This window comes from Anarrhichthys ocellatus, unplaced genomic scaffold, assembly GCF_004355925.1.
Source record: "Anarrhichthys ocellatus isolate YVR2014 unplaced genomic scaffold, GSC_Weel_1.0 scaffold4, whole genome shotgun sequence".
NCBI classification, from domain to species: domain Eukaryota; kingdom Metazoa; phylum Chordata; class Actinopteri; order Perciformes; family Anarhichadidae; genus Anarrhichthys; species Anarrhichthys ocellatus.
Genome location: NW_022280034.1, coordinates 9,534,250 through 9,556,725, shown reverse-complemented (window position 1 = coordinate 9,556,725; position 22,476 = coordinate 9,534,250). Strand labels below are relative to the sequence as shown.

The 22,476-nt window shown below is 43.0% G+C and overlaps 3 protein-coding genes across 5 annotated transcripts; 2 read left to right on the top strand and 1 right to left on the bottom strand.

Annotated features, from left to right (window-relative positions):
• The first annotated feature begins 6 nt into the window (after window positions 1–6).
• On the top strand, window positions 7–3,366 carry LOC116381189 (uncharacterized). Its single transcript, XM_031843114.1, has 5 exons — window positions 7–2,228; window positions 2,350–2,545; window positions 2,644–2,723; window positions 2,805–2,890; window positions 2,995–3,366. Exons 1-5 carry the CDS (start codon window positions 237–239, stop codon window positions 3,053–3,055), a joined length of 2,415 nt encoding a protein of 804 aa, XP_031698974.1. The 5' UTR covers window positions 7–236; the 3' UTR covers window positions 3,056–3,366.
• A 3,231-nt stretch (window positions 3,367–6,597) lies between these two features.
• Window positions 6,598–15,385, top strand: eif3c (eukaryotic translation initiation factor 3, subunit C). 3 transcript variants are annotated; one of them, XM_031843956.1, is made up of 23 exons: window positions 6,598–6,736; window positions 7,672–7,789; window positions 7,870–7,935; window positions 8,016–8,205; window positions 8,384–8,509; window positions 8,778–8,829; window positions 9,163–9,287; window positions 9,378–9,505; window positions 9,691–9,853; window positions 9,992–10,095; window positions 10,374–10,515; window positions 10,670–10,795; window positions 10,980–11,073; window positions 11,193–11,380; window positions 11,472–11,696; window positions 11,781–11,972; window positions 12,490–12,661; window positions 12,755–12,914; window positions 13,045–13,110; window positions 13,343–13,430; window positions 13,532–13,697; window positions 13,919–13,960; window positions 14,578–15,385. In XM_031843956.1, exons 2-23 carry the CDS (start codon window positions 7,692–7,694, stop codon window positions 15,018–15,020), a joined length of 3,156 nt encoding a protein of 1,051 aa, XP_031699816.1. In that variant the 5' UTR covers window positions 6,598–6,736; window positions 7,672–7,691; the 3' UTR covers window positions 15,021–15,385. The 3 variants fall into 3 exon arrangements, with proteins under 3 accessions (XP_031699816.1, XP_031699817.1, XP_031699815.1); XM_031843957.1 differs by having other exon boundaries at window positions 6,598–6,740; window positions 9,691–9,847; XM_031843955.1 differs by having other exon boundaries at window positions 6,598–6,740.
• prodh2 (proline dehydrogenase 2) lies at window positions 15,341–20,481 on the bottom strand. Its single transcript, XM_031843959.1, has 11 exons — window positions 20,447–20,481; window positions 19,842–20,230; window positions 18,596–18,786; window positions 18,202–18,328; window positions 17,764–17,835; window positions 17,557–17,637; window positions 17,314–17,457; window positions 17,042–17,208; window positions 16,807–16,917; window positions 16,570–16,658; window positions 15,341–16,436 (listed from the first exon to the last, which is right to left on the bottom strand). Exons 2-11 carry the CDS (start codon window positions 20,067–20,069, stop codon window positions 16,258–16,260), a joined length of 1,389 nt encoding a protein of 462 aa, XP_031699819.1. The 5' UTR covers window positions 20,070–20,230; window positions 20,447–20,481; the 3' UTR covers window positions 15,341–16,257.
• Window positions 20,482–22,476: the final 1,995 nt, after the last annotated feature.

Below are 22,476 nucleotides of genomic sequence, written 5' to 3'. Positions count from 1 at the left end.
AGACAATAGATGAAGCGCCGGAGCAGGAGGACACCATCAAAACAGTTGCAGAAGAAAGTCAAGAAGAAGACATTTTAACTCAAAATGTTACATGCAGCGAAGAAGTCCTGCAGAATGCTAAAACAGAGCTGCGCACAGCTGAATTCCCAGATGCGATACAAGTGGATGTGGTTCAGGACGCTGATGTGCAAACCAAAACAAGAGAGGTAGTTGATGACGAGACAGAAATCCATAGCATGGTGATTAAGGAAACAACTGATGTGACAATGACACACATTTCAGTAGATGAGGGACTTTTTGAGAAAGATCAAGAAGAAGAGGAGAGGCTCTTCCGTGAAGTAGACAACGAAGAAAGTGTCATAGAAAAAGCAGGTACAATGACCTCAGTTGCGGTAAAAACTGAAGGCGAGACGCGACAGGAAATGAGTGCAGCGTTTAAAAATATTCACCTGGGGATATGTGAAGGCCGGCTTGTTGTCTCGCAGGAGCTAAACTTTCCAACTTATGAGGAAACACAAGAGGGAGTTCCTGAGTACAACAATGTGCCTGGGTCAGATGACAATACAACACAAAGGTTCCTGGAGGAAGGAGATTGCGAGAAAATCCAGGGCAGCCAATTACCAGAAGAGGTGGAGAGCAAAGAGCCGGAGAGACTTCAAAACAGTGGCTGTGGAACCGGTGCTGACTATTTACTGGTGACGGAGCATATGGAAGAGGAGCAAGAAAGCACACGAGATGTTAAGAACAGCTTTGATGCTGGATTGCCTCAAGAAACAGAGAAACTACTTGCCGAAGCAGTAACTCAAGAATCAGGACATTTATTTGAGGAAGAGGAAGGAGAACTACTGGCTGACTCAATGAAGACGGGCATCGAACAATTTGAGTCAGACGTTGGCTTTACAGAAGAGATCGATAAGGCGGCAAAAGAGCCGCAAGATGGGTCTGAAGAGATTTTGGTTGAATATGACATCAACGAAGGGTTATGTGATTCCAAAGTAGCTGATGCTGCTGGAGGTGGCAGTGAGACGACAGGAGCTTTAACAGCAGAGGAAACGTTCCTCAGGGCTGAAGGACAGAAGATGACAGAGACAAGCTTCCTTCAGGAATCCGTAGATGCCCTGAGCTCAGAGCAAAACAGTGACATGACTCCTAGTTTACTGGAAGACATAACTGAATCTGGATTCCTCAGACGGCACGATGAGACCGAGACTAAACTACTAGAAGATGTAGAAATGCCAGATGCAGGGATAGGTGTGGAAGAAACGGGTTGTGAAGTTGAGCAGTTTGCACCAGAAGGTGAAATGCAGAGCAAAAATGAGATGGAGATTTTACATCTGCAGGTAGTGGGACTGGCAGAATCTGGATTGTCTCCACCAGTTGGGTCACTGGAGACAAGAAATCAACAGTCAGCCGAAGCACTTGAGATGTTAACAGACTCTGAATCGGCTGATGAATCAAAGACAGTAGAGTCTGGATTTTTGGACCAGTCTCTCGGTGAATCGGGAGCTCATAACAGTGGAACTCAGCTACTGATATCAACTAGCAGCGGGTCATTTCAAGGCATATATGACACGTTGGCTATTGTGTCAGAATCAGCAGACATCTCTGAATTATCTACCCAACAACCTAACTCTGAATCTCAGGATATATTGATGGAGGAAGCAGCTGAGACCGAGCAATGGTATCTGAAAGAGAAGGAATCATTCGCTGAGTCAGGATTTCACCCTGATTCAGGAGTCCCGTCACCAGAGGCCAGACATCTGAATCAGGAATCAGATAAATCACCTGAAAAAACAGACGAAGAAGAGGTTGAATCAGCGGAGACTGAAACTGTATCAGAGAAAGAGATCGATGCTGAGGTATCCGACCGGAAAGACACTGAAGAAGCAGAAGCTAAGCCACCGACAGAAATGAGTTCTCTATTCGAGGTCGAGAAAACAAAAGCTGAAGATGAGCCTCTTGAGGTGACTGCGTCTGACTCTCCGGATGAAATCAAACACACAGAATCAGGACGATCTAGATCCGCCTCAGAGGCGTCGTCAGAGGATGAGATCGTGTTGACGGAATCTGGTTCACAAGGCGACACCTGCACTGAATCCAAGAGGAAGTTGCTCTCAGTGGACGAACCACAGCCCGGGTGGTCAGAAGATGTTGCTGAATCATTACTTGGGCTAAACAGGGCTGAAGTGGCAGGACAGCCAACCACAAAGTCTGAAGATCAGATGGCGGTATTGCTTCTAAAATAACATATTTAACCGTATAAAAACATCTTATTAAATCATGAATGAAACCAGGCAGTATTCATAACATATAAAGATGGTGGGAATTGAGTTGTGTTTGTAATTGCAGGTGGACAGCTCTGCGCTTGACTTCACTGCGCAAAGGTCGAGAATTTCTGTTAAAAACCCTCGTGTAAGGCCACCCAAAGATCCCCGCTCCCTTCTACATATGCCCTCATTGGATCCCACACCCTCTCCACATCTGTCTGCCAAAGTCCCCGCAGGTGTGCCTTTGGGAGGCTTGGGCTTTCGAGTAAAACTGCCAGGTAGGTCACTTTATGATGAATGGAAAGCCAGTACCTTGAGCTTTTTATATCCAATTATTTTTAATCTGTAAAGGATGTCACACTCTTTTTTGTTTTAGGGCTTGGCGCAGGATTTCCTGTTTTAAAAAAGACACAACGGGTGGCGAGAGATGAAAGTAGTCCAAACACCCTCTCACAGGTATTATTAATAATCTTCGAATATCACTTTTCTCTTATGTTGAGGGGTATATACATTATTAAAATGTAACAATATCAACAGGAGACAAAGCCAGAGGAGAGGAGTGACACTCACACCCAGGATGAGGCACAACACAAACCTAAATGGATGCCACCAAGACATCCAGGGTAAAAAAAACAGTCTATGAGTATTGACATCATAATATTCAACACAAAATGGGCATCTTGTGCTCAGACATTTTCTGATTCTTAGTTTTCTCCTGTGTCCCCAGATTTGGAAACCCACTTATGTCCGAGCTGAAAACCAAACTAAAGAAAACCGCAAAAGAGTGAGAAGACGAATTCTGATGCTTTGTATGAATTTAAATATATTATGCAAATTGATGATTTTTTGTGCATTTATGAAACTAAACACAGTGAAATGTCCATTAAGTCAATTATTTGCGCTATGTTTTGTAATAAAGTTTAACTGAAAAAATAAGTGGAATTTATTTATACACAGTGCATGAACATGTGCATGAAGTGGGGACTTTGCTGTGTTTTCAGCAGACATAAGTCTCAAATCTCTCTGAGGTGCAAAAGGACAAAATAAACTATTGAAGTCCACATTGATGCTGGTTGTGTTGTTGACTGAGTGCTGGTGGAAGACCTGAAACCACAGACGGTTTGAATGTGCTCAGAACCTCAAAATATTTCCATTTTGCAGCTCACAAAGCCTCCTGGACATGTTTCAAAACTATACTATTTATTATAAATTCATTTGGGAATTCACTACAATAATTATTATTTTTTTTTTTTTTAACCTTTCAGGGTAAATGAATAACATGAATGTATTTAATCTTAAAATGTAGTTTTATCCTGACAGTAGATGGCAGTACTGCTCCATCGTATGGACACCCCTCTCTCTCTTAACTTAAACTCACGAAGAAGAAGCCTTCAGCTGTGATTGGTTAGAATGATCCAATAAGTGTGAGGAAAGCTGGTGACGTTGTTTGAACCAAGAGCGGCGCAGAGGGACTTCATGAACTTTTCGATGTTGTTTTTGACACTTGGTTGTTTACTAGATAAATATTTCAGTCGACAGACTCGAATCGAAACATTTTTTTAAAGTCGTTTCACAAATATAAACCTCCACCAAGGAGTGCCTGTTGAGTTTGGTAGGTCAAAGTTGTTTCCGTTCTACCAACTGACGTTACCAAGCTAATGTTAGCTTAGCCTCGTTCCTGACTGTCTTATACGCCTCGAGCACAACCTCACTAACGTTACTGGGACCTCTCAAGATGAAACGTCAACGGTTTCTTCTACCTGCCATGTTGTGTGTGTTAGCAGCGCTGCCTGTGGTCCTTCTTAGTCGACTGACATTGCGACATTATTGACTATAGCATCGTAATATGTTTTCTGCCTCTCTAGACTGAAGGTAAATACATGTTCATCAACGTCAGTCACACAGTGTGCGTCGCCCTTCTAGTGACTTCACAAACAACATGCTCCAATGTTCAAGATTTAAAGAAATGTTGGTGCCTTTTAACAATCCCTCAGGTGACTTTTTCTGTATCAAATAGTTTACTCAATGACGTCGTATAGGTTGGCTTAGTTATGTAATGTTCTTACTTCCAAACTGAGGTTTTTTAGGTAAATTAAGTGTTGGTTAGGCTGCAACAGTTTGGCTATTAAGGCTATGTCATACCTGTAACGCTGTTACAGAGTATTAGTGTTAGTAATCCAAAAATGCCACCTTCTAGTCTTGGTGTTTTTTTAGTCTGGTCTCATAAATGTATCAAGATACCACTTTTTTATTTTTTTGTCCCACGTTTGACATGGTTAATGCAATTATCCATTTTTCTTTTTCTTCTTTTTCCAGAGCTGCTGACGTAAACAAGAATAATGCTGATTTTAATTTCATTGTATTACCTTTTTCTACTGTAAATGTGATGTATAATAAAGGACAACGCTGTAATGAAGATACTATGTGTGCATATTACTATAATCTGGCTCCAGCATCATCAAACACTGAACACCTCAACCTCACACATTTCAACTGTATTTACAACGACTACCCACTGACCAAATCCACGTTTACGCACACAGTCGAACCAGGCAGACGCCACAAAGTGTACCCTTGTATATAAATGAATAATCCTCAACTCGGTTTGGAGTCTCCCCGCTATCTAAAGACAACACAGCTAACTAGTGTCTATCTGGACAGTAAATTAAACTGGAAGAAGAACACTGATGCTGTTTTTAAAAAGGCTCAGTCAAGACTCTTCTTCTTGAGGAAGCTTAGATCATTTGACATCAGCAGGAAGCTTCTTCGTGTTTTCTATCAGGGGATCTTGGCTAGTGTTCTTTTTTATGCTGTGCTCTGCTGGGGGGGGGCGGAATCACTGGATGATAAAAACAGGATCAATAAGATGATCAAAAAGGCTGGCTCAGTGATTGGCCTTACCCCAGACTCACTAGAAATCACTGTTGAAAAGCGAACAAGGGCCAAGTTTAAAAGAATTGTCTTGTTTGAAGGCCATCCACTACACGGTGTCTTCAATGGACTCCGAAGCTCATTTAGTGAGAGACTCAGGATGCCTCAGTGTTCTACTGAACGACTAAGAAGGTATTTCGTTCCAACAGCAGTCCGATTTTTTTTAATGAGCACCTTTTAGAGGTTTTTGTCTTTCTGATGTCGATCATGTTTTATATGGCATTGTCTGGTGTTATTTATCTTTTGTAATGTGTTCCTGTCTGTTGTGGACTGTGTTGTGGACTGTGGACTGTGTCGTCTGTATGAGTTTTTGGGTGACAAATGAGTTTCCCCACTGGGAATTAATAAAGTTTTTCTAATCTAAGCGCATCCCTAGTCTTCGTGCAGCTACTTGTGGTGGGTCTTCATGCACTGAAGACCGCTGGTTTAGCAGAGCGACGAGCGAGCTAGCACTCTCCTGAAACCACAGACATGCTTCCAAGCGAGCTTCAACCACGCTCGCCACAGCACTACGCAAAATCAGCTCAACGAACCCAAAGGGGAACGTCGCTACAGTCTAAAAGGGAGAACTCCGCACCACTTTGATAGAATTACGCACAGAGCAATTTGCAAGCGTCATCTGGGCCTGCTGCAGCATAAACATAACTGACACACTTCACATAAGTATTTATTTATTTAGTTATAATAAATAATTTTAATTTACCATCATCCCTTGTGTCCTTTCCGTATTTGTCACAGCCTAGGAGCCAGGTTATGACACATTGGGGGCTCGTCCGTCTTTTTCCCGTTTGTGTTGTGACTTCTAGGTAGAATTTGGGAAGGTGTAGTTTTGGGCATTTGGTACATATACGTGCGGTTTTTAATTTGTTTGTTCGCAGCGTATGGGTCAACTAAACGGTAGAAACTGTCTGAAGATTGGTTTTCATCATAACCTACATTTGTGTGTTCAGATTGACATTTGGTGCGCGTAAAAGTTTGGAGCGCTTTCAGCGCGCTTCCTTTGTTTACTTGTGCCGCCGAGTATTGATTTAAGGGAAGGGACAACGGTTTTGGGATAGATCTACGTGGTCAGTTTCATGATTTTTGCATGGTATTTATTTTTGTAGTCTTTTCTTAGCTGGACATTGTGGAGAGAGGGGGTTCGCTACTAAAGCATTTCACACCTAAGGGCCCGCTTCCTACTCTCACATATGCATGTATCTGTGGTATTTTAAATAAATATTCTGGGAATTATCTGAAGAGTTCATTGTGCTTTGTAGTTTATTATTATCTTCTTTACAAATCTGGGCTCACATATTAGATGAATATTTTTACGTCTGGTGAATTTACCGGTTCGCCCGCTGGGTGGCAACATAACGTGGGCCTGTTGCTGTCGTAGATCTGCCGTAAACCGTCCCTCTGTATCCTACTTCCTTTCCTGAATCAAGTGCCCGGCAAGGCTCACGCACGCCTTTTATTTGTGACCACTTTACAGCAAAACTGGATTTTAAAACGATTCAAAGTAGACAGACACCCCGCAAGATAACTTTCACAAGGACGTAGGTGAGTTTGTCTCGATATTTAGATTTAATTACGGATGATTAATATGTGCTTTAGTTTATTTAGGTAACGTAACCGGCTACACATGCGAGGAGGCCCCTTCGCTCTCTCGGCTGGTGCTAGCGTTAGCTTATCAACAACCCCTGCGCCACGTTAGTGTTCACGTTGTAAATCTCGCAAATTAATATGTTGCGGTATTTGTTTTCGTTTTGTGGGGTTTGATCAAACGCACCGTGTAAAACTTGTAGCTGCAACTAAAGTTTGATGTTCACTTTAATTGGCTTATTGTGAGCCATCTGTCTACGCGAGTTAGCTTAGCGAAGGTTGTCGTTGCAGAGCACGTAACGTTACAGACCGTTGAGGTACAGACGTTGGTGGCTAACCGGCGTCTGCACGCAGCCACGTCGACTTTTGTCTGGAAAAATGCACAAACCGTTGAATTAACTTTAAAACAAATGTCATGTCAGCCCTAAAAGTCTTAAATGTGTGACCTGTTGTCCATTATTGAAGCTAACACTAGTTTCTTATTGGCTAGCTAGTTGTTGCGTAGTGACGGAGTAGAGTTAGCTAACGATGGCTAGCCAAACAACAGCTAGCTTGACGATACGACAGAATAATTTGTGGCCTGTTGTGTGTGTACAAACTGAAATGTAATAACTTGTTTTATTCTTCGTGTATTTTACCCAGCAGACGTTACTGTAATGTGAATTACTGGAAGTTCCTTTAAAAAATGAAAAAGGCACACGATTTTAATATTCCCTGAATGAACAAATCAAATTGACTACATTTTTTAGGAAATTTAGTTTTGATGCAGATCTGACAATAGGAAGCTAAGCAGTTATTCTGCAACACGTATCATGTAGCACATATTTTTAACAGATCAGGTGCAATAACTTTATTATCATTCCTCACAAATCTAATTGTGTCTTCACAGATTGACCGTTTCCTTCAGCAATGTCTCGTTTCTTCGCCACCGGGTCTGACAGTGAGTCAGAGGAGTCCTCATCTGCTGATGAGATCACCCCTAAAGCACCCGGAGGAAATTTCAAGCAGTCAGTACAACTTAATCCTATAATCAGGACTCAAGTTCTACTTTTTGTGGCGATCTCACCCTTGCATATTGTTTTCGCAGGTCGTTGCTGCTTAGTGATGATGAGGAGGACACCAAGAGAGTGGTGCGCAGCGCCAAAGACAAAAGGTTGGTGTGTTATCTTTTCAAGCAGCATATCTTAAAAACTGCACAGGTGCTCTTTATGTATTCATTCTTGTATTTCTTAGGTTCGAGGAGTTGACCAACCTCATCAAGACCATCCGAAATGCCATGAAGATTCGTGACATGTCCAAATGTCTGGAGGAGTTTGAGCAGTTATGTCGAGCGTTCCTCAAAAGCAAGACTATAGTGGACAAAGAGGGTGTCCCCCCTTTCTATATCCGTCTTCTAGCCGACTTGGAGGACTACCTGAACCAGGTCAGTAGCTCAAAGTTAAACCACAACTCACCAACGATGTAATTTTACAATGTTTTTTTTTGCTCTGCCTGCAGTAAACAAAGCCTGTTAACCTTGGTTAATGCAGTCTGACACAGTTAATATCCAAGTCCCCACTTTTCCAGTGGAGTAGAAATGATCAACATTATTTTCTTTCCAGCTTTGGGAGGACAAAGAGGGCAAGAAGAAGATGAACAAGAACAATGCAAAAGCCCTCAGTACCCTACGTCAGAAGATCCGCAAGTACAACAGAGAGTACGAAACAGAAATCGCTTCATACAAGGAGGTAAAGTAGGAAACTTTCTACAGAAAAATAGCTGTTTATGGGATGTTAACTACACGTCTAGACTGAAGTTAGAGCGGGGAGACTTTTTTAAGTATGTAACATGAATCTGTGTGTGATAAAGTAAAAGATTAGCGCTTGCCTATCATGCATTGTCGCCACATAGGTGCTGGCCGGTGGCCACCTTTCAGACTGTGGCTGTGCTGGGCAGCTTCCATGTGTGTAAAAGGTATAAGTAAAATCTCAATTGTCTTCTCTTTCTCTCTGTTAGGACCCACAGGAGTCTGCCGATGAAGAGGAGGAGAAGGAGGCAGGGGATTCTGGTAAGCTTGTTGTTTATGCAGGTGTTTATTTTTAAATCACAAGAAACTGTAAAATATATAAACAAGCCTTGTTCATCCTAACAGAGTAGATCGGGGAAATATGTTAGAAAAGTTTCATGACTTCCAAAAGTCACTGAGAGAGAGTCTTTAGATACCCGAAGAGAAAAACTTTGCTGCTTATCAGCCTTTTTTCATTTTGTGCTTAATGCTTTTGCAAGCATTACAAAAGTGTGCCTGTATCACAGGTGAGCATTTGAATGTTAAGACCTAATGATTATATTAAGTAAGTGCAAGCGTAATCTCTAAAATTCATCTTGGTCTTTGTTATTCAAGGCTCATCTTCTGATAGCGAGGGAGAGGGCGATGAAGATGGTGTGTCAGCCACGGCCTTCTTAAAGAAAAAGCCCGAGGTCATCCCAGAGGCCAGCAAGTTCCTTAAGTCTGCTAAAGGATCCGGGGTAAGAGGCCAGCAAACCATACGAGCAATGAGCAACCTGCTGCAAAATACCTGATTCTAATGTGCCGGGTTTTTTTCCCCCCCGTGACAGGATGAGTCTTCTTCCAGTGATGATGACGACGATGAAGACTGGGGCTCAGACACTGTAGACAGTGGCAGTGAGAGCTCGGATGACGGCGAGGGAAAGAATGCTTCCCTGGCTGTGGTCTTCCTCAAGAAGTGAGTCTTCCTCTCCACGTCGTCCTTTGTGGATGCTTTATAAATAACAATATTAATAACTGATAGATGAAAATTATGGTAACTTGCAGCCCTAGCAGTAAGTAAACCAAAGCAGGTCAAGCAGTTGCTATCCCTCTTACAGTATCATGTACGTATACTTACCACCACACTCTGTCTGTCCTCAGGACCCAGGATGGTGAGAAGTCCAGTGAGAAGAAGTCCGGTGGGAAGAAGAAGAAACCCAAGAAAAAAGAGCGACTCGAGGAGGATGCTGAGGAGGAGGAGGAGGCAGGAGAGGGGGTCGAGGGAGGCTGGGAGAAAGTGAAAGGGGGCGCTCCTATGGTAAAGGTGCACAATTGTTCAAAAGTTTTTATTCATTTACTGCTGATGGAACAATAGACTGTTCATATATCAAATATTATTTTGTCTCAGGGAATCAACAAATTGAGTCAATATTTATGTTGTGTGCTATCTTCAATCTGTCAGGAAAAGCCTAAGATGTTTGCCAAAGGCACAGAGATCAACGTACCGGTGGTGGTGAAGAAGCTGAATGAGATCCTGCAAGCAAGAGGCAAAAAGGGCACCGACAGGTAACGTAGCATCATTCACTAAAGCTCCACTTCAATAGAAAATATGACTTCACACATTGTTCATAATAATGATACTCTTGTTTTAGTTTTTTATACCCTTGTATATCTGTTATTTGTCCTTGCAAGTGTTATAAATCACAAGGAATGAAAAGACTTTGTTCACGTGACACTTCCAATATTATTAATCGGTGCAGAATCTATTAAAAGATGATGTCACTATTATACGGATTGCATTTCCTCTGATCTCTTACCCCACTCCCCTTTTCTCCCTCTAACAGGGCTGCACAGATTGAACTGCTCCACCTTCTGGCAAACATCGCTGCTGAGAATAACTTGGGCCAAGGCATCCTGGTCAAGATTAAGTTCAACATCATTGCCTCCCTGTATGACTACAACCCCAACTTGGCAGCCTTTATGAAGGTAGGAGACTTCTTTTTTTCTTTTTCTTTTTTTTTTTTCTTTATATGTTAAAATTTCTGTTAAATTCAGAGTTTCTACCGAGGAAAAGAAAACATTGAAATTCCTCCTAGTATTTGATTTGTAAATGAATCATTCTGACTCTGTTTGTCCTCAGCCTGATATGTGGAAGAAGTGCCTGGACTGTATAGATGAGCTGCTGGACATCCTGTTTGAACACACCAACATCTTCATCGGGGAGAACATTGCAGAGGACAGTGAGAATCTGATCATCTCAGACCAGGTATCCCGTTTTCAGTTTTTTCCCTTTCTGGTATATTTAGATGACACTTGTATGTATGAGCTACATATTATGGGGATTGTCTGCATTGTTTTAATTCATGGGGAGTTGTCATTTGTCTTAAACTTACATGGAAATGGTTAATCTTTTGCACAAACTAATATTTCTTGCTTTATTTGTTTGTCAGCCGTTTAGGGTGCGCGGGTGCATCTTAACGCTGGTAGAGAGGATGGATGAAGAGTTTACTAAGATCATGCAGAACACCGATCCCCATTCACAAGGTGAGCTATACCAGAAATAAGACACAAGTATTGTTTTTAATTGTGAGTACCGTCATTGTAGATGTTTCCAAACGGCTCTTTCAAGTAGCTCATCGCTCTCTTCTCCACTTCTGCTCCAGAGTACGTCGACAATCTGAAAGACGAGGGACACGTCTGTGGCATCATCGACCGGCTGCTCGACTACATGGAGACCAAGGGCAGCACAGAGGAGATCTGCCGCATCTACCTACGCAGAATCATGCACACCTACTACAAGTTTGACTATAAGGCTCACCGACGCAGCCTGGGCCTTCAGGGAGAGACCAAGGTAAGGAAAGCACTGGAGTGGCACACCGTCTCTCTGGTTGTGTTACTGAGGGTGTGATGTGCTGAAACTTGTCTCTCTGTCTGCTGTGAAGTCCGAGCAGGACCAGGAGGAGAGCGAGGGGGAGGACAGTGCCGTGATCATGGACCGCCTCTGCAAGTTCATCTACGCCAAGGATCGCACCGACCGTATCCGTACCTGCGCTATCCTCTGCCACATCTACCACCACGCTCTGCATTCTCGCTGGTACCAGGCTCGCGACCTGATGCTCATGAGCCATCTGCAGGACAACATCCAGCACGCTGACCCACCCGTACAGGTAGGCAGACGGTGTTCATTTAGAGTTCATAGATGTTCTCTTGTGTAGCGTTGCATCGAAGTACATATCTTCTCTCTCGTCTAGATCCTGTACAACAGAACCATGGTGCAACTTGGCATTTGCGCATTCAGGCAGGGCATGATTAAAGACGCCCACAACGCCCTGTTGGACATCCAGTCCTCTGGCCGAGCCAAGGAGCTCCTGGGTCAGGGCCTGCTCATGAGGAACATGCAGGAGAGGAACGCCGAGCAGGAGAAGATTGAAAAGAGAAGACAAGTAAGTCTTAAACGAGCAGAAAAGTTAAGCCCAACATCATCTGCTGGGTGAAATCTGGTTTTGCTGACTAAATGTGATACTGAAGTTTGATGAGACAGAAGACCTCTGAGAACCACTTTAGTATGACTCTTCGATCACAGGAGCCGTTTTGGGCAGAATCCCTGAATTTTAGCTCATTTCAAGCATGCAAACAAGTCACCTTTTGGTGATAATCGCCGTTTTGAATCCAAAAGAAGTTACCTACGTGCCGATCAGATGCGTTTTTGAAATTGTGAGGAGCAGAACGCTTCTTACCAAAAGCGTCTCTCTGCTCTGCTGAACGTGCGACTTCCATCCGGAAACAAATGCTGAGGTTAACACAACAAGCAGATTGGCGAGCTAGTCCGTCCCACGTCGTTGTATAATTTATGTTTAGGCGATATCGCCCAGGCTCAAGGGGTGGTACGGTCTGCCTGTGATTTGGTTTAGCACTTTGGTCCAAACTGAAGACATCATCATACCATTGCCTCCCTTACAGGTGCCATTCCACATGCACATCAACCTGGAGCTGCTGGAGTGTGTGTACCTGGTGTCGGCCATGCTGCTGGAAATCCCCTACATGGCCGCCCATGAGTTTGATGCCCGCCGCAGGATGATCAGCAAGCAGTTCCATCACCAGCTCAGGGTGGGAGAGAGACAGCCACTGCTGGGTACGCAACGTGTCCCCTAAATACTCGTTACACCACAATGTTTAACCCGTAGAGACACCAGAGAGGATAACTGTCGCTCTCTTTGTCCTCCAGGACCCCCAGAGAGCATGAGGGAGCATGTGGTGGCAGCCAGCAAGGCCATGAAGATGGGAGACTGGCGTACCTGCCACTCCTTCATCATCAATGAGAAGATGAACAGTAAAGTGTGGGACCTGTTTCCTGAGACGCAGCGAGTACGCGAGATGCTCGTCAGGTTAGCATACACCATTCTTTCCATAAGCTAATTTAAAGTTAAATGTTCATTATTCAATCTTATCCAGTTGCTGTTGTGACTTAAATTGAATTATCTCTTAATCATTTAAGGTTGTGTTTTCTGTTTGCAGGAAGATCCAAGAAGAGTCCCTGAGGACTTATCTGTTCACCTACAGCAGTGTATACGACTCCATCAGGTAAGCACGTGATGCCACTGCACTCACTACTAAAGTATTGGTTTGTGTGGACCAGTGTGCCTTCAGCTGAAGCCTCGGCTTGTATCCACTTGGAGCAGACATGTCTCTAATCAGCTGTTACACTGCCTACTAGTGTTGGTGCATAGTCACTAAAGATCAAGCAACGCTCAATTTGATCTCAGCATGAGAATTCGTTCTGTGGAAAGTGTTTCAATTGTTGTCTGTCCTCCAGCATGGGGACACTATCTGAAATGTTTGAGCTGGAGATACCCACCGTTCACAGCATCATTAGCAAGATGATCATCAACGAGGAGCTGATGGTAAGCCTCCGTTGCATCTTTACGTGCATAAACTTTGTGGGTTTTTTTTGTGCAATTGTTTTTTTTTTTGTCCTAAATATTTTCTGTCCTCTTGCCATCAGGCGTCGCTCGACCAGCCCACTCAGACCGTGGTGATGCACCGCACTGAGCCCACCTCCCTGCAGAACATGGCCCTGCAGCTGGCTGAGAAACTGGGCAGCTTGGTGGAGAACAATGAGCGCGTCTTTGACCTCAAGCAAGGCATCTATGGAGGATACTTCAACAGAGGTGAGTTTGGATAGCGCGCTTCACTGTATGAAAGAGATACCATGTACTGTTGTTTACTTCCACCCTGTTTGTCAATGAACAATAAGGAACATTAAAGGACATCTTGAATGCTATGAATGCTGTTCCTGGAACAGCTCTTACGCTCTCATCGCTCTTAACATTGTTTCTAACTGAGCACTTTTCAACCCCATAATAATAACTGGTTGTTCTTTGCATTACAGATCAGAAAGGTGGCTACCAACAGAACAAATCTTACAACAGAGGTATGTTAATCTGGGGGTTGTCAACCGTTTGTAACTTTATGCACACACACACATGTTGTGCCTTAATTACCAAAGTATATATTCTGCTTACTCATCACGATAATACACAATGTATTCAGTCATATTTCCTCACCAGTATTTTTTTAATTTCATCCTCTTATTTGGCACTCTGAGGCCCACTAGTGCTTGAGAATATCTGTTGCGTCACACTGAGGTTGTACTTTAGATGCAAAAGAATGTTCTGACCACATGATAACCTTCCTATGCCAACACGCCTTCATTCATTGGTGCGTTTAACGGTCACTTTCGTTATACAACTTGCAATACATTAAAATGTACGGTTACGGGTTGGGCTATGTCCGAACAGGAAAAGTTGATAGTTTTTTCTAACGGCTGCACTGGAAGGCGGAGCGAGTAGAGACAGTGGAGATGTAATGTTGTCGAAGCTATTTGACCGTCCAACAAGTAGTTCTGAAGAAGCCTTCTTGCAGCTATGGCTCATTTTAAATTTTAATATTTGGAAATGTGTGCAAACCATTAAAACAATGTAAGATTCATTAAATCCTGACATGTGGACACTTGTAGATACTTGTGTTTTCCTCTTTCCGTGTATACAGATCAGAGAGGTGGTTACCAGAATAAGGGAGGCTACAATCGAGGCGGCTACAGAAATCAAAACTATCAAGGCGGCCATCAAGACGGCCAGCGAGGCGGCTATCAAGACGGCCAGCGAGGTGGCTATCAAGACGGCCAGCGAGGCGGCTATCAAGGTGGCTATCAAGACGGCCAGCGAGGTGGCTATCAAGACGGCCAGCGAGGTGGCTATCAAGACGGCCAGCGAGGCGGCTATCAAGACGGCCAGCGAGGCGGCTATCAAGACGGCCAGCGAGGCGGCTATCGAGGCGGCCATCAAAACCATCAAGACGGCCATCAAGACGGCCATCGAGGCAGCTACCGAGGTGGCTACCGAGGCGGCCATCAAAACCACCATGGCGGCGGCTATCAAGGTGGCTATCAAAACCATCATGGCGGCTATCAAGGCCACCAAAGCAACTACTGAGCTTGAACCCTGTGGTTTTCAGTCTCTCCACCTGAACTAGTCTCCATTCCATAACAGTAACATCTATCTGGGTCTCTGTGCTCAACACTTGGCTGTGGGCTGTTCTCCTTCATTTGACTCAAAACCGCTTTCAGTTGATGCTGAAACAGCTGAAAGTTTTTGCAGTAAAAGCCCCTCCCACTGCAACTGCTTAGTGTGGTATTTCAGTACGGCCAACTTCTTTAGACAAGAGTTTTATGGTTATTATAGCGGATACAAAATTGTATAATAAAGGAGTTGCAGTGTGGCTGGCTTGTGGCTGTAAGTTCAGTGACGGATGTTTCAAGTATTGTTGACAAATCTAATAAACAATTACAACAATGAAACGACAGTTGTATTTATTTTAATATAAATTCAAAGCAGGAAAGAAAAAGATGACGTAAACCTCTTATCCCACACTAAACTCTACACTAGTTTGGTGTGAATGTGGCCTTAAGTCTGATTCTCTCAAATCTGCAGACACCCAGTCGGACACTTTAGGTTAAAATGCGTTTGGTGTAGGCCGTGTACTAAGACTTTATTATATTCAGGACCCAGAGTGCTTTGGATTTGTTCCTCTTGGTTTTTCCTTAGCTAGTAGAGTTTGTGATATTCCCTAAACCACCAAAAGGTTAAGGATGAGGTCAGTTAGACTCGGCCATAACCAGCAAACATCAGACTTTTCTATTCTCTTGCCTTCGTGTCAGTAACAGCCACGGCCAGAAGCTTTGTTTCTGAGTTGTATATACAGTACGTAGGTTTATGATTCATTCTCTTTAATGTTATAACTCAGAAATCTTCAAATTTGTAATTTTATTTTTGGACAGACATGGATGTAAACTGCAATAATTGTCTTGATTGCGAACCTTACGAGTGTGTCCGGTGGCTCAGCACCAATGCCTCTTCATTGACCCCCTTTACACTTGGCATTAATCTGAGTTTTGAGTGATGGGCTCAGGAGCTTTCTGCAGCAATCAGTACTATATTTGTTGCGTACAGGAACTCCTCTCATCGGCAATGTCGTGAGGCTGATGCAAAATGCAGTGCCGTTGGGTTCTGCTAAGCCCTTTCACACAGAACGATCAGATCTCAGTTAGATATCAATGTGGACACTGGAGCAATAATATCGGATGTAAATTCAATCAGGTTATCTAGATACAATCTGGACAAGACTCTTTTTAATTCAAGGCGTGAAGGGGTTTCCCACTGTGCAGGTGGCCTATTGGCTGCCTCCCCTTAGGCTCAGTCTTCTGTAGAGCTCTTGCCTCAGCAGGTCCCTCTCTTTGCGAATTCCCTGCAATACGGTGCGATTCTCCTGAGCCCGACGCACCAGGTAGGGGAGCGTGTCATCCACTGAGCCGTATGGCACGGACTTGTATACTGCATAACCCTCCTTTGCTGCAGGAAAGAGGAGAGTATTTTAGCATTTAATTCTTGCCCAGATTAGTTTACATGAAGAGAGGTTGGGTGGTCAGAGCCGCTGGCCTACAGCTGAAGGTTTGCAGGTTCAGTCCCAACTCTTACAGCTCACCCAGTGTGAGGGAGACGTGATCACACATGCCCAGCAGCTGGCCGAAACACATTGAGCCTCCATCATTGTCCATCCCCAACTCTTCCATTCTGAAGATGACACACACAATAGCTACATCATAACCTGCAGCAGAGTCGCACCATGAACCTTCTTTTGATGTGAAATCTGTGGAGTTCCCCTTTAAGAGAAGAGGGAAGCAGAGGAACTAATTCATGTTTTCATAGGACGTGGTCTAACCGTTTGGCGGCTCTTCTCACAGACTCCTCGTTGTGAGTGGCGACTATGATCCTGTATCGCTCAGGTTTCTGCGAAATGGCTTCCAGCATCACATCCAGTGAGCCATTGTAACTGCACAAACACAAGTAAATAGAGGAAACGTGTTGGGAGTCAAGTTCACTGTCGGAGATGATCATAGTAATTTCAAAAGAGTGCTCCAGAGATGAAGTATTTTTGACCACTTCCTCTTTTCCACCTGTCATTAGTGTCCTCCCAGCACTGGTGGACGGGGTCCAGACGACCCTCGTTCTCTGCCAGCTTCCTCTCTTTGTCCATGTAGGCTCCTCGTACCAGCTTGACCCCCAGACAGAAACCCTCATCGTTTGACAGCCGCAGAGCTTCTAATAGGAGAGACCTGGACTCCTGGAAGACATGGAGAGGGGACTAACTGATAATGTAAGAACATACTTAGTCTTATTACTGCGGTATTTAGTTCAACTTAAATACATTTGTAAAAAACATATTTGCCTTGAGGTAACACTGATATGTGTTCCAAATCCAGGCACTATCTTTGTTGAACTTCTTCATCATCGCAGTGGTGACAAGAGAGAGGGCGGGATTCATGTAGGTGTACTCTGCATCAACCAGGACTCTGACTTTGTTTACGCTTGCCTAAAAAAAAAGCACAACAGATCTCTAAAATAAAGTTCTTTAAAACAATGTCACTTTGATGCAGTTCTCCCATGTAGAATGCATTTCCTTCACATGTACCTCTGCTATTTTGTTGAGTCTCTGCAGGCCACAGAGGAAATGGGCAGCTTCGCTTTCAGTTAAACCAGGGAATTTGATTGGCTGAAAGAGGCAGTTTTAGACAAAGGTCAGAGGTCATTTAACATTTAATTTAACTGAATCACCCTCATCAACTCTGTAAATCTTCGTATATACTGTATAAACCTAGGCAAAAGGAAGATATCTGACCTCTCCATCCATCGCTCTGACAAGAAGATTCAGGTCATACGGTTGTTGGGTGATGAGGTTTGTGAGTTTCACCTTTACACAAGCAGTTCAGACTTGTCAGTGAGAAATATGACACCATGTCTACACACTACACCAAACATTCTAATGTGTGTTCTTATCTTTGTATTCTTTGTATCTGTGTATCCAGCTACTGTTTGACCTCAAACAGCTGGGAATATCCCAAGCGGTTGTCCTTGTGACCAAAATAGTCAGAAAATTCATTGGTGTACCAAAGAAAATCTAAATCAAAATGCCCCCCGCCCCCTATTGAAAGATTTTGCATTTGAAAATTGACATTTCTTGCGTAACATCTAATTTACAGTAAATATGATAGTAGCAGTTCAATGGAGAAGTAATTCCCTAACAACGATGTGAATGGTGAGGAAACCGTTGCCTTACACACAGCTCCGGGCTGAGCAGAGCTGTGATCTTCAGCTGCATCATCGGGTCTTTGCTCCAGGCATTGCTGTGTGATATCCGCACACATTCCAACATGGTCTCCATGTTGTCGTCATATCTCTTCTCGCTGGTGGTGACAAAAAGCAATGACTTTTTTAACACACAAGAGCATTTCACTTTTAAAACAGCAGTTTAAAGGAAATGTTGGTTTTACAGAGGAGCTGAGGTGCAACATGTCAAACAGAGAGACTTTATAAATCAGCACTGACTTTGCAATAATATCCTCTAATTGTCTTTGAGCAAAATCAGCTTCCAATTACAATGTGAAATGATGTTTAGTTGTTAGTCTATTTTGTCAAGCCTGAGCACACTGAGTTATTAACAGTTCGTCTACCCCGTGCTCTCTCCCAGATCCTCCTCGATTGGTACCGCCAGCATGGGCCTCAGTCCCAGCACGCTCATCTTCTCCATGGATTGAGAGATCTCACTCTCATTCTCACCGGCCACAAACTGGGCGTACACGGTGGGCCGCAGCAGCAAGGAGAACACCCTCCTCCCCAGGAGGGTGCGCCCCACTGACATCAGCTGTGAGAAGAGAAGAAGAGGAGAAAGTGATGGACAGGAGGACGGGGATTCATGGCGTGACACAGACTCAGTGGTGGAATGTGACGACAGTAAGTAGATAGACAATTGTAAAGTACTTGTAACTGACTTGAGTCTTTTTTATTTCTACTTCTCATTTAAGTCACTTTGAATGCAAAAGCTTCACAAATGTGAGGACTTACTGCTTTTCCCTTTAAATGTATCTTTTAATCATTTTTGTTTCGTTGCAGTTGGTTGGACAAAACATCAACTTTATCAAGGTGTCACTTTAGGATATGAGACCTTTTTCAGATTTTCAGAATTTAGAATATATCCAGAAATCTATGAATCAAAAAAGTAATCAGCAGATCAATCCATAATGAAAGTAGCTGCATTCCTTTACAACATAGTTAAAAAATGAGCTCCACCTCAACCAGCTGCAACATAAAAATCCTGCTTTTACATTAATCCACAAGTGATAATAATCTAATGATTTTCTGCTTTGAGTACTTTTACTTTACATACTTTCTACGTATGTTTTCCTGATTTTACTAACATGCTTTTACTTAAGTAACTTTTGCAGTGCAGAACTTTTACTTGTAGTGTTTCTACAGTGTGGTATTAGTACTTTTAAATAAGTGGGGAATCTGAATACTTTCTCCACCACTGCAGCTCTTTTGTTGTACATATTCAGAGTGTGTATTACATGCATTCAGAGTGTGCATTACACAACAGTACGACTGTAAAAACAAGGAATCATAACGAGACAACACAGTCGATGCCTTTACAACATTCCTGTTATAGAGAATATAGAGACGAAGATATATCTCTCTCCATTCCTCTTCAGCACAGTATGATGGCAGATCGTATAATAGTCACAAAATGCAATCTATTGGTTAGTGTAAAGAGACATAAATCACTAAACCAATAGATTGCATTTCGTGACTATTTCATGAACTGCTATGATGTGTTGGCCTCACCGACTCTTTTTATCCATTCACTCTTATTCATGTCACTTTCCTCCAAATAATAAAACAACTCACAAACTCAATTCTTACCTTCCCACAGTTGTTCACAAGCACCGGGAAGGAACAGAGGGTGAAGATGCCCAGAGCACGGAGCAGCTCACCCAACCTCTTCACCCTGAAGGCACCGGGCTCCTCAAAGGCCAGAGTCTCTGAGAGAAGCTCAGGCTGCTTGACCGCCGCTGTCCTGGACACCCTGGTACCCAGCAGCCTCAGCGACAACAGGTGAGGGAGTGAGGGACGCAAGCGAGCCATCATCATCCCAGGAAAGGTTTGTATGTGTGTTTGTTTGTCACTGACTCAACTTGCAGGTTGTGTCTCAAGGATTTGAAGTGAAGCATGAATCTCCTTTTGTTGTAGTTTTGAGGTGTGTATTGTACTGAGACTGTATCTGGAGTTTGTGTGTGTGGGTGTCGAATGATCTGTAGTGTCAAAGAGACATTATCACCATTACTGCATGGTTGACATTGAATGATATTTGGTGTTTGAAACAAAGCAAAAACAAAACGGCCTAAAAGAGACAGTACAATTTGAATTGCATGTCTGTTAAGCTACTCCAAAGCTACCAAACACGTTTTAAATTGACAATAAAATTTTAAAAAGTCTTGAAAATATGTCAGTATATCGCAACACCTTACCCTACTTCCCAGAAGTGACTCTCTGAAGACCTGAATGATGGAAAGCAGGTGCGATTTGAAGGTTTGCCTAACCAGTAAAATTCATCCTCTTTGGACCAACCCACTAGTTAATGGGTGACTAAATACAAACAGACATCAAGTTGACCCTGATCATGAATCCAAAAACCACGGTTGCTTCAAAATAGACTTGAAAAGCTCTCTTTGTAATGTTTAAAAAACATTTGTCAGAGAAGCTTTGGAATACATTCGGCTGTGAAAGCCAATGATGAGGCATTCAGATAGTAGTGCAATCATAGTGGGTCAAGTAGCAGAATTCAACTGGTTGCATTTATAGTTATAGCTACAATAATGTTGCCTTTTTAACAGTGAAACAGAGCTAAAGTTGTGATCCACTAGGGGTGTTGCAATAAGGATCTGTAAAAATACCTGACATTAAATTAAGGATTTTTTAACAGAACCAGGGAGAAAAGTAGATATATAACAAACGCTCTGGAGAGGTCAGATCTGGGGGGGATGTGGTGGTTAAACATGTTTTGCAAAAGAGTCTGGAGAGGAAATGATTAACTGCTGCACATGGCAGGCCGACCCACTGTTGAAGTCACTGTGGGTCAGACCTTGGTATCTTTTGACTAAAGATAACTGATGCGGCACAGATGTTGTACAACGCCAAGATTACCGATTTACTAATCTGATCACCTTAATTGCATGTGTGTGCGTGTGCGTGTGTGTGTGTGTGTGTGTGTGTGTGTGTGTGTGTGTGATGTGGGGAAGTGGATCTTCTCATTACTACAAAACCTTTACTCAGCACGTTTCCTCAGCTTGAGGAAACGGGACAGTGAGTTGAATCCATGCAATCATTGCAATCAGGTGATCCGGCCTGTCGTGAATCTAAGTTAAAGATTACTTTTATCTGAAGCAGTTTTGATAAAGAAACACACACTGTTTGTGCAGGTAAAAGAGATGAAGAGCTTTGAAATGAGTCAAAGTATTTCCTTTCATCAAACAGAAGAGAGCGAGAGGTCAGAGCGTGAGAAGAGTGATTTTGACAATTTGTCTAGATGTTACCCAACAGTTTCAAAGAAATGTTTGACATTTTGGGAAATACTGTGATTAACCTTCTTGCTAAGAAGATCAATACCACTTTCATGTATGTCCATTCTATTTAATCAAGGGCTAGCCGCAGTACCTTAGGTTAACAAAGACCAGAAACGGGGGCTAGCCTGGCTCCAGCATCTTTAAAACCCACGTAATAATGCGTCATGTCTGATTTGTTAATTCGGTGTGAAAACATCATGTTGTGGTTTGGCGGGAGTTGCCGCCGGTGTCTGTTTTTTGATTAATTCTGCAAACCAATTTCAGCTATAAGCCCCCTGCAATTACTATTATATATATTTTTAGTAGCTGCCTGTTACCAATATGTGACTCTCATGTGTCAAAAGTTTGCTAGCCGTGATCCAGTAGCAGAAACTTTTGTGTAAAGGTCCAACTGTAGAGCACTAACAACCTCATTTATCAATATCTGGTTGAACCTTTGGTCTTTTTCATCAAGTCAATCCTCCATAGAAGAAGCTGCATCACAGAATCTGACGCGTCATACATTTCACTACTCCCAAGTTAGCAAACTAATCGCTGGCAAAACTCTCGACCCTATCGCTTGTAGTATGGCATAGTAGGCTATAGTTTGCAGGTCCCAGAATTTTATGGATCCCATGAAACAACTTGTTGTTTTTGCAGACTTTTGCACAAAAAAAGCAAACAAGATATAATTTGCGACGGCCCGGCTGGCTAGTTTCCAGTCTTAATGCTAAGCTAAGCTAAGATAATCGTCTCCTGGAGCTAGCTTCATATATCACCTTCAAACATGAGAGTGGTATCAATCTTCTAAACTAACTCTTGACAAATAAACAAATTAGCATGTTTCCCAGAACAGATGCTGTGATTTGTTTGACGGCTAATCCAAAGATCTTGATGTTATTAAAAACAACAAACCTAACTGTGATACAGTCACTATTAGTTTAGTGTTTCAGTGA